Source organism: Triticum urartu, chromosome 3A (genome assembly GCF_056163025.1).
Source record: "Triticum urartu cultivar PI428250 chromosome 3A, HENAU_Tu73, whole genome shotgun sequence".
NCBI classification, from domain to species: Eukaryota; Viridiplantae; Streptophyta; class Magnoliopsida; order Poales; family Poaceae; genus Triticum; species Triticum urartu.
The window spans coordinates 121,271,383-121,282,894 of record NC_141875.1 but is presented as its reverse complement, the minus strand read 5'-3'; the positions used below and the strand labels follow the sequence as shown (position 1 = coordinate 121,282,894).

The 11,512-nt window shown below is 41.0% G+C and overlaps 1 protein-coding gene across 8 annotated transcripts; it reads left to right on the top strand.

Annotated features, from left to right (window-relative positions):
* The first annotated feature begins 681 nt into the window (after positions 1 to 681).
* Positions 682 to 11,303, top strand: LOC147978880 (putative tRNA N6-adenosine threonylcarbamoyltransferase, mitochondrial). 8 transcript variants are annotated; one of them, XM_087546590.1, is made up of 15 exons: positions 682 to 732; positions 1,015 to 1,092; positions 1,452 to 1,742; positions 1,852 to 1,896; positions 2,022 to 2,096; positions 2,177 to 2,273; positions 6,518 to 6,608; positions 7,197 to 7,246; positions 7,616 to 7,806; positions 7,921 to 8,006; positions 8,811 to 8,889; positions 8,964 to 9,047; positions 9,129 to 9,243; positions 9,509 to 9,597; positions 10,628 to 11,072. In XM_087546590.1, the coding sequence occupies exons 3-15, from the start codon at positions 1,491 to 1,493 to the stop codon at positions 10,751 to 10,753; spliced, it is 1,380 nt and encodes a 459-aa protein (XP_087402716.1). In that variant the 5' UTR covers positions 682 to 732; positions 1,015 to 1,092; positions 1,452 to 1,490; the 3' UTR covers positions 10,754 to 11,072. The 8 variants fall into 8 exon arrangements, 7 of the variants coding, with proteins under 7 accessions (XP_087402716.1, XP_087402720.1, XP_087402719.1 ...); XM_087546594.1 differs by having other exon boundaries at positions 702 to 732; positions 1,462 to 1,742; XR_015618370.1 differs by lacking the exon at positions 682 to 732 and adding an exon at positions 11,083 to 11,303 and having other exon boundaries at positions 746 to 1,092; positions 10,628 to 10,828.
* The last annotated feature ends 209 nt before the right edge of the window (positions 11,304 to 11,512 follow it).

The following is an 11,512-nucleotide window of genomic DNA, read 5'->3' as shown; positions in this document are numbered from 1 at the left end:
TATCTTGATATAAGGAAATATAAAATAACAACTTTATTATTGCCTCTAGAGCACATTTCCTTCAGTAGTGTGTGCCTAATATTATAAGATTGCATGCAAAAGCTAATATGCCCAACATTTTGAGAACGGTTTTGCTAAAGCGCAAGATGTGCCTAAGTCCTATGTCATTGATTTTACGTAGAGATTTTTGTGGGTATTTTTTTTCTTTGTACTTTTTGTTGAGTTATTTAGATGTCAAAAATAACTAAGGCTGCGTTTGGATTAGCGTTTCTCCTCGTTTCTGGCCGGTATAGAATACAGAGATCGTCCTGTCGTTTTGATTCCAGGCAGGAATCAAGTGTCGACCCGTAATTTACACTTATAAAATAAATATAGATGTGAAAATTTACATCCATTTCAAGCAAGGCCTAAGATACATCTAGATATAGCCTAGACAGATCCTCTTTTGGAAATGAGAGAGTACCTTGCAGCCTTTAATAATTTTACTTTTAACTTTCTCATGTCTTAAAAAAAACTTTCTCATGTCTTTACTTCAAAGATTTCTGGTGCATTTTCACCTTAAAAAAAACCCCTCTACATCTATCCGCAAAAATGGGCCGGACGACTGTCGACCACCCGTGCGCTCGCTGCCCTCGTATCCCGCTTCGGCCATCTTCCCCCCAAAATTTCCCTATCTCGTACCCCCCCCCCCTCCCCTAAAAAAAGGAGGCGGCGGCGGCGCGCGTGAAGCAGGTAGTTCCCCTTTCCTCCCCATTTCCCGTCAGTCTTCCCTTTTCTATTTCTCTCGAACCGGGGCGGGTGAACGGCGGGCGGCGGGCGGCGGGCGGACTATGCTGCCTGTCCTCTCTCTAACTGCGGCGGAAGGACAGCGAGTGACGACGGCGAGAGACGGGGGCTCGGTTCTGGGGAGGAGACGGGCGAGGAGTCCTTCCGCTGCGCCGTTAAAGTTTTCTCTGGTCCTTCTCCCTCTCTGCTCTGATTCTTCTCTCTGATTGATTTCTCTCTGACCTGCAGCGCCAAGGACACAATCAGGAACGGCAAGCCGGCGACCAGGACGGACATCAGCTCCCTCTTTGGTGACTTTCTCCTCAGGTATGAACAATATATGTTGATCTATTTAGAGGAATCACTAGTAATTGTGTCATTGTGTGAATGCTTGTGCATGCGTGCTTCAAAGATGCATCGTTAGCTGCAGTTCAGAGATGAACATAGTTCAGTTTTGCATATGTCATCTTGAGGTTATTTCTTTCTTTTTGTTTCACTTCTGCATTATAGATGGACAATGAGAAAAAAAAAGCCAATTTATGCGGCTGTGTCATATATGCTTGTATCCATGATGACCTTGGTTGTCAGTGCTGAATTGAATATTTGCTATGTGTATGGATAGTGAGGATTATTTACTATGTGTATGGACATTGAACATGGTTAATGTAATTTGATTGTGCTCCCAGCTGGCTGCAGGGTCACCCACTAGAACGGAGCCTGGGAAAATGATGGCCACCCTTCTCCCAACCTTATCATCGCCGGTTTCACGGGCCACTGCATTCCTCCTCAGAACCCCACTAAAATCCTCCCGCTCTCACCATCCTCTTCTCCGCAGCCTCCTTGCTTCTGCTTCTCCCCTATCATCCCCTCGTACTCCCCGCTCCCTCATCACCATGGCCTCCGCAGCTATCCCCGCCCGCCGGGACCTCCTCATGCTCGGCATCGAGACCAGTTGCGACGACACTGCCGCCGCCGTGGTACGCATGGCTCATTCGCTGCACCCTTTCCGTCCAGTCACTTATATTTGTCGAACCTTCTAGGGTTTTATGCTTAGTGCCTGGCTCTATGATGCTTGGTCGATTGCAGGTCAGAGGCGATGGGGAGATCCTTAGCCAAGTGATTGCTTCCCAAGTAAGGATATGCATCTCAGTTCACATTCTCTCTAGTTGTTTCGTGTCTATATACCGTGGTCAGGAAATTTTGGCAAATGTGGTATCCTTTACACGTTGCTGATTGTACTGTTATGTGTCTGGAAGTCAGATTTGCTTGTAAAATGGGGCGGTGTTGCTCCTAAGATGGCCGAAGAAGCTCATGCTCTTGCAATTGATCAGGTTCGTATTCCTTTAAGAAGATGGATGACTTTAAGTTATCTACGTTTGTGTTAACTTTCTTTTACATCTTTGTCTTGCAGGTTGTTCAGAAAGCACTTGATGACGCAAATGTTTCAGAGAGTGATCTTTCTGCTGTGGCCGTGACCATTGGACCAGGACTTAGTCTATGCCTTAGAGGTTCCTGTTTTTGCTATTCTGATCTTGATTAAAATAAATATGAACTACTGATTTTTACCATTGCATGCTACTAAAATAGGGAAATGCCTGTTCGTTAGATACCAAATTCAACTTTTATCCTGCAAAAAAATAAAATTATTTTGTAAGTTTGCACACAGGATACTTTTATCAATTAGGTTTTAGGCGTGTTGATGATGGTTCAAATGAGTTAAATTCGATGAGACCAAAGAATTTTATTATTCACTTAGAGAACTGTTTTGGAGAATTTAGTGCTGACTCTCTTGAAGTGTCCATGCTGTGTGAAATGTTGTCATATAGCTTGTAGTGTGCCAGATATCTAGGATGGATATTTTTTTTTTGAACGGTCACCGGGGGGGAGAGCTTCCCCACCTGAATATATTACCACTCAAAAGGAGGAGTCGAGAATTACAATAGTAGTTTGGTTACAACATGATCATTAGGGTACAGCTGAAGAGAGGAAGTGAAGCCATTGTCTAGCGGAGATATTGTCTTCTTTCTTTTTGAACCGAAAAACCCAAAGAGAGAAATCAGCAACAATGTTCCGTATCGTGGTTCTGTGGGTATGATCGTCATTCCTGAAGACGAGCGCGTTTCTGGAATCCCATAGCTTCCAAGAGATAGTGAGAGCCACCGATGGCCAGATATTGGGGTTGAGGCCATGAAGCGTTGGGTGTTGGAGCAGAGCAGCAAGGGAGGTCGGGGCCGGCAGGCCCAAGGAGGACCAGACCTGTGTAGCGTAAGAACAGTTGGAGATGAGGTGGAGTGCATCTTCATGAGGGTCTTGACAGCGCGGGCATGCGGCAGATTGGGCAATGTGTTTGTGGAACATGTTTGCCTTTGTGTTGAGCCGGTCACGGAGGAGGAGCCATGCGAAGATCTTGACTTTGATCGGGACTTTGGAAGCCCAGACAAAGTCATGGTGAGGGTCTGTATCATCTTCAGCAAAAATGGAGGAGTAGGCGTTCTTGGCAGAGAACGGTAGTCCGTGGGTGAGGGATCTTTCGTCAGGTTGGTCCGTTTGCTGGAAATCCTGCAACAACAACAGCAGACAATCCAACTCGCGAGCAGCAGCATTAGACAGACGGTTCCGTAGGTTCGCCAACAAGCTGGTTTGCCAAACAGTAGCCACTAACACCTTGTCATCAATGGAGTGTGAGAAGAGGTTTGGGAAGACTTTTTGGAGGGGAGATTGCAGTAACCATTTATCAAGCCAAAAGAAGGTGGATAGACCATTGTATGTGAGCACAAATGAGTGCTCAATTAGCAGTGGCAAGTTGTTGTTGATGATCTTCCAGAGAAAGGAGGGTTTTGAGGTTTTTGCTGCAATGCCAAGAGGGTATTGGTGGTGGTACCATTGGGTCCAGGGGATGTTTGGGTGTTGTAGAATTTTGGAGGAGAATTTCATAAGCAAGCAGCGGTTTTGAACTTCCAGATTTTTAATGCCTAGACCACCAGTATCTTTAGGTTTGCAAACGTTTTTCCACGCGACCAAGCAGCTCGCCCCAGTGCAAGTTGGCTCGTTAGACCAGAAGAACGCCCTCCGGATGGCATCTAGTTTAGCTATGATCGATTTTGGTAGGCGAAAGACGGACATAAAATAAACTGTTAAGGAGTCAAGAACCGCAGTTAGCAGGGTGAGACGTGCCCCCCGAGAGAGCAGGCGGGCCACCCAACCGAAGAGGAATTTTCGAAAGCTGTCTATGATCGGGTCGAAAGCTGTGAGAGGCAGTTTGGTGGGGGAGAGTGGTAGACCTAGATACACTAGCGGGAAGGAGGATAAGGAACAACCAATCGCTGTGGCAATGCTGTTTTGCGTGGAAGAGTCGGTGGCTATGGTGAGAAGAGCCGTTTTTTGGAAGTTGATGACTAGCCCCGTTGCAAGGGCGAAGTCATGAAGGGTGTTTTTGAGGATAATGGTAGCGGCGTCGCTAGCCGCAGCAATTATCAGTGTATCGTCAGCGTATTGAAGTGTCACAGGTGGTTCGTTAGGCCGTAACGGGTGACAAAGAACGTTGGTTTGGAACGCTTTTGCGATTAGACGTTGAAGGACGTCGGCAACGATGATGAATAAGTACGGCGAGAATGGATCACCTTGGCGGAGGCCACATCTACATTGAATCCAGGATCCTTGAACGCCATTTAAAAGGATAGCTGTTTTCCCAGTGAGAAGGATATTTTGTACCCAAGAACAGAAGCCAGAGGGAAAACCGCGGGCTTGTAAGATTTGTATGAGGGAGGACCAGCATATGGAGTCAAAAGCTTTCCTGAAATCGAGCTTGAAGATCATGGTCGGGGCTTTACGGGAGTGGCATGCACTGAGGATATCGGCAGCGTATATAAAGTTTTCAGCAATGTTACGTCCATGAAGGAAGCCAGTCTGGTCATAATGTATGAGCAGTGGGATGAGAGGTTTAACTCTATTGGTGAGGACTTTGGCAACTGCTTTTGGCGTGCAGTTTTGAAGAGATATGGGTCTAAACGCGTCTGGGGTTGTTGGTGCCTGAGATTTTGGAAGAAGAACCATGTAGGCCCGGTTAAATCGTTCTAAAGAAGCGGTTTGATCATGGAAGGCAGAGAAGAAGGTTAGGATGGGTTGTTTGATATCATTCCAATATTTTCTGAAGAAGATGGGTCCAAAGCCATCTGGTCCAGGGCTAGCATTGGTGTTCATAGAGAGGAAGGCTTGGTATATTTCGTCATGAGAGAAAGGTTGTGCAAGATCACTGAGCTGGGGGAGGGGTGAGGGGTACAGTTGTTGCAAGCTGAAGTTCCATGTTGCATTTTTTGAGGTCCCGATGAGCTGTTGGAAGAAGTCCTTTAAGATGTCAGCTTTTTGTTCGTGCAGAAAAACTTCAGAAGTGTTGTGTAAAAGCACGGGAATCTTGTTTGATCGAGAGCGCTGCGTAGCCGAGGCGTGGAAGAATCGAGTGTTTTCGTCACCGTCAGGATGGATAATGGTTGTGTGTCTGGAGTATCACAATTCGGAAAGCCAATATTTGCTGCTTCCATGTTCCATATGTATTACACTGTCTGAGGCCGACTTAAGCTTCACCTGTCACATGTGATCTTCATTATCTTTCTCTGTGGTACATTTTTACTACTAGCATGTCGGCCCTTAGGTGTAGTGCATTTTTACTACTAGCATGTCGGCCCTTTAGTTTTTCTAGTAATTCCTTCTTACGTGTAGACGTAGTCATCTGCAAAACCGGTTCATAGTAACTGTTTGAATTATCATGTACTGAACTGATATATCAGATAGGAGAAGGTGCATGTTTAGTCCCTCAGCTTTCCAGAGTATAAATTTGGTTCCTGAACACTACTCTGGATAAGTTTGCCCCTCAAATGTCAAACCCGTCTAGATTTGATCCCTTGCCACACTGAAAGCGGTTTTACGATGACTTGACTGTGGTTTCACAGACCTTAAAATCCCTTCAGTAAAAAAAAGGAAGAAGAAGAAAATTCAGAAGAAAAAAAAATGAAATATTCCTGAAAGTTTATTAAATATTTTAGAATATTTTAAAAAGCATATCATTCATCAATGTTCTGGAAAAACCCTGTGTTTTTGACAGATTTCAAAAGCATTCCGTTTTCTACATTTATTTTCCACATAATTCTCAAATTTTCGGTAACTGAATATTTCCTTTTTTTTCTGATTCTCCTTGTTTTTTCTATTTTTTCAAATAATATTTGTAAAACAATTAATATTTCCCCTGCTTTTTATTTGTATATTAACTAAGGTTTCCAAACGATATTCTATTTTTATTTTCCTTCTTGTCTCCCACCCCTCATTTCCCCAGTCTCTTGTGCTGAATGGGCTATCACGTCTGCGAAACAGTGCCAAATGGCCCACATCATCTTCAAAACCGCTTTGAGTAGGGCAAAGGGGAACCAATTCAAGACGGTTTTGGATACTTGAGGGACCAAACTTATTCTGTATAGAGTTGAGGAACGAAAATTGGACTTCTTCCTGTTACCTATATATATGGTTAACTTACCCACTCAATCAGAATTGGTCATGTTTTCTTTTTTTCGAACCATGCTGAGTAGACCACTATATCCTATTTTATGTGGGACACTCTTGACCTTGGAGATAAATCATTTTATTATTTTTTCTATTGTTTATGTGAGTGCAAGACTTTGGTTAAATCTTGTAAATGAAATTTCCTTTTTTCTGATTTTTTTATGTGAGTGTAATGACTAATGAAGACATCTGTAAATTGCAGTTGGTGTTCACAAAGCTCGGAAAATAGCAAAAGTATTTCACTTGCCTATTGTTGGAGTTCACCATATGGAGGCACATGCATTAGTTTCCAGGTAATCATTGGACGTATGACATCTCTTTAAATGATGCACAAGTTATATGATGAGTTCAACATCACACAGAATAAGTTGTATATGATCTTTTTTGTTCGAGGACACAAAATTAGGTGTTTTAATGTAACTTTTTAAACCAGATCCGAAAAGTGTTTGGTTGCGTGGATCTTCTTTTTCAAACTATTTGCATGTCCTACAGTATGTTTTCCGCTTACAATAGCTACGGACTTACGGAAACACTGAACTAGGTCTAGCACAAGCTGCGAAAACTGAAAATTGAACCATTTTTTGTGATATGACCTCCAAAGATTGAATTAAATTCTACTCTATGAAAGCTACAATTTGACTTTGAGTAGGAAATAATTTATGTCTAGAAGCTCTTTTGCCATGTCATATCTGTTACCAGCATGCCTTGTTGTGAACTTAAGGTGTGAAATTCATTGTTTGATTACTTCAAATATGTTAAACATATTTATGACGAAGGCCTCACTCTATAAATGTAAAAAAGATAAGCATACGTGCCTCCCCATACTTCTAATGATATCGCATTCTCTGAATTATGGATTAATGTGGTTTGATCCTTATCAGGCTAGTGAACAAGGACGTTGATTACCCGTTTTTGGCTCTTCTAATTTCAGGTATATGCAAATTACATTAGTCTCAGCATTCTATATCATGATCTAGCTTAATTCTCTGTGATTCCCTAGAAGCTCACAGTTGTAAATTACAAAAGCAATAAGGCCACAGAAGATATATGTTCATTCTTTTCCTAGCTGCCACCTATTATGTTGTGCCTTATTGCAAGTATTGAAATGTCATAAATATTTCCACTTGTACAAAATGACATTTCCATACACTAAATTTTGAGATTTTTTATTTGAAATAATTTAATGCAAAACTAAATCGGCCTAAGTTCTTGCATGATAGTATGTCTTAATCTGCCAGATATGCTTATTTTGATACTAACGCTGGCACACTTGTGTTTGCTAACTAGTTAATATGTTCAGGCGGACACAATCTTCTTGTTCTTGCTCAGAACCTTGGTGAGTATGTTCAACTGGGGACTACAATAGATGATGCAATTGGCGAGGCATATGACAAGTCAGCAAGATGGCTGGGTCTTGATATACGGAAAGGTGGTGGTCCTGCTCTTGAAGAGCTTGCCCTAGAAGGTGATCCAAATTCTATTAATTTCAGAGTAAGTTTGCGGCTGTACTTTTTCCACAAGTGCTGTGGAGCTAAGTTGTATTTACCAACATTAATCTTAGTTTGACATGATATTGTTACTTGCCTTTTTTTCATTTACCTCCAGGTTCCGATGCGACAACACAAAGATTGCAATTTCTCTTATGCTGGTCTCAAGACTCAAGTTCGATTGGCCATTGAATCCAGAAATCTGTATGAATATGCCATTCCTTTTAGTTGCACTGTTTATTTCATCTTCTTCATCATAAGATAAACACACCTGCTGGTGTCTTCTATAGAACCTTTGCCATTTAGCATGCTGTTTGTTCCTCGTTTATTCATCCTCGGAATTCATTCTCTTTGACCCCACACCCCAGGTTGACAAACATAACTTCATTTGGAACTCTCAGCAGTATACACATATTCTTAAGAATTTACTCTTATTTTAATTTTTTTCATGTAGTAAATAGTAACTTGAAACTTGTGCAGAACCTTCCATTCAGTAACTCAATGTCAAACACTCAAAGTTCATTTTTTAGAGCGTATTCATACACTTTACGCAATGTATAATGATCTGAGGCAGACATGTTTGCCAAGCAAAGTTTACAGATTATCAGAATTTGGAAATCTTTTTGTGTGAATAATACCGTACAGATGTGGTAGGATTCTTTTGGACCAGATAACAAGAACAATGCTGGTTGGTAGAGCGATGCAACTGATGCTTAAAACATTGTTGAATATTTTGTTATGGAAATCATCGTACATCTTTCAAGCACTTGTCAGTTTGACACCTTATTTTGTTGAATAGATTATGCCTTGGTAAATGGAATATCTTCGATGTGACTACATATGATGTAGGCTAAGTAATCAAAATCATTTTGTTTCAAATAAATGAGGGTACAAAATGCCTTAATGTATTTATCGCTGAAGGAAGAATTTGGATATTTGAAGCAGGGTAGGTGCGCGGCTGTGCTGTGATTATTAATTAACTGTGTTTCTGTTTTCACAACATTGTAGGTGCACAGATGATATCCCCATTTCATCTGCAACAGAAGAAGACAGACAACTAAGGGCAAACATTGCTGCCTCTTTCCAGGTTCAGTATCATGGATATTGTACTCATTGTCCATGAGGACTCTGATAAGTTTCTGATAGCTTTAACTTGTGCAGCGGATAGCTGTTCTACATTTGGAGGATAGATGCCAGCGAGCAGTTGAATGGGCATTGAAGATGGAGCCTTCTATTAAACACTTTGTAATCCAGATATCCTGTTGCTGTTAAATTCAATTGCTTTCCTTAATTCATTCAGTGTGTTAACTGATTCAATTATTAAAGGTTGTTTCAGGTGGTGTTGCATCGAACCAATATGTTAGGGCACGCTTGAATCATATTGCTGAGAAGAATGGCCTACAGCTTGTATCCCCTCCCCCAAGTCTTTGTACTGACAATGGTAATGAGTTTGTTGTTATGAGCTGTAATTAGTAATATTCAATCACACTGCCAGTAAAAGCATCTAATATTCAGAATCAACTTTGATGCAACTCAGCATAGTTGGTTTTTCAGTCTAGACCCTAGGCTGTATCCCCTTTTCATTTTGAAGCATGTGAATGAATTATCCTGACCGTTTCTGCCAACTTTCTTCCCGCAATTGTGACAGCTATCAGATATTTTCTTTTAGAACTAGTAATATATGATATGTTCCTTTATTTGCATAGGTGTCATGATTGCTTGGACTGGAATCGAGCACTTTGTTGCCGGTAGATTTGAAGATCCACCTCCAGCTGATGAGCCTGACGATATGCAGGTAATCTAACCAAGCAGTATGCAGAGTTGATAAAATCAACTCCATACTGGATGAGTTCGAAAACTAATAACAGATAACTTTATAAAATAAGTGTGCAAATTAACTGATTAAATTGCACTATAGGGAGCTCCATTATGTATTTTTTAGTTGTGTTATTTTGTTTTTCATATTAAGTTCTCCAGGGGTTTTACATCATATTATTTGGTCATCTTGTTAATTTAGACATATGATCAGCTCCTTTTAAAAGCTAAATAGTTATTTGGATAAAAATATTTGGTATGTCAATGAAGATTGTAAATATAACACCAATGGTGATCCCATCATCATTAAAGTTTGAAGATCCAAATAAAATATGTCGAACTCTTGAACTTCGTCTGAAACTTCGAGTAGTGTTGATAAACGAGCTCTTAGGAAAACAAATAAGTGAATTTGGCATGATTTTTGAAGCAAGGTCATTTAATTCAGGGACTATGAGCACGAGAAGTACATGGATGAATCCGGGTACATATGAACCCATTTTGGAAAACACATTTCTAAATTCTAAAAAAATCTGAAAAAAATTGCATGGGTACGTCTCCTTGTTTTATATGCGTGCATAAAGTTTCACGGAAAAATAACTTTTTTATGGCCTGTGCAAAAAAGACAAAACATTATGTCGTGAAACACTATTTAGAAGCACTGAAATTTGTCTTTTTTGCAGAGGCAAAACAAAAAAACATTTTTTCATAAAACTTTGTGCCGCGCACACACATTTGCGAACTTGTATGCGTGATATTTTCTTTTGATTTTTTTGACATTTAAAATGTGCTTAAAATACATTTTATGAAAAGTGGGTGCATATGCCCATGGGTTCAGATGGTGCCCTCTCCTATGAGCACCAGCTTTCTTGTTTCCTTTACTGGAATGGTAGGAATCGTCTTCCACTGAGAAGTGTCCTGAACTGAGTATTTAAAATCTGATGCAGAACTTACAGGTTTTATTCTGGCCGTTTCGCTAGTATCCACCCTGATCATTTTATTGTCTGCTACAGTATGAGTTGCGTCCAAGATGGCCTCTTGGCGAAGAATACTCAGAAGGAAGAAGTGTTTCACGATCATTGAGAACAGCTAGGATCCATCCATCACTTACATCCATGATGAAGAGCTCTCGCAGCTAGTTCGGTCGGACCATCGATCTTGGCTGCGTGCTGCCATTGAGTTCCACATAATCCAGTTTTGGGACCATTACCTGGGTAACCCTGCTCACCTTTATTTGTCATTGCAGTAATTATTTGCAAAGGCCTGAGCTGATTTTCTGTTCATTGTACACCTGAGAAGCAAACAAGATGTTTGCTGCTCCATGGCTTGATATTTGAATCTATATTATGTTTATACATATGAGATATAGTCCTTGTCAGATTGTTTGATATCTCAAGCTGTTCTTTGAATAATTGAGACCCTCAAAATGTTCGGTTATCTAATGGCTTGTTTCGCTCCGCTTTGACAGACGGGATGAATCCACGTCTTCACTCTTTTACTGTTGCATGTTTAACAGTTGTTGATTCCAGTGTTCCCGATGCTGTTATCTAGCTAACGTGCAAGTGACTATAAGCCAATCCTGCGTGAACTGGGTCCTCTTTACTGTTTTCTTATTGCAAATCCTTAGAACACTACTATTACATATACATCATATATATGAAGATGCTTGCCATCGAGCGATTTTTTTAATTCACGTATATATCTTATTGCTCAAGAACACCTCTTAATCCGTCTCGATTGTTCAAGAGCCATGGCTCAATCCACGGTGACTGGTTTGTGTTTACAGATGGCACGTGTTTCATAGTCAATGAAAACTTCGTCTTCCATTTAAATAACATGGCTGAACCATTCGGCCTGGATGGTGAGCTATCTCAAAAACATGGCTGAAAAGTTAGGAG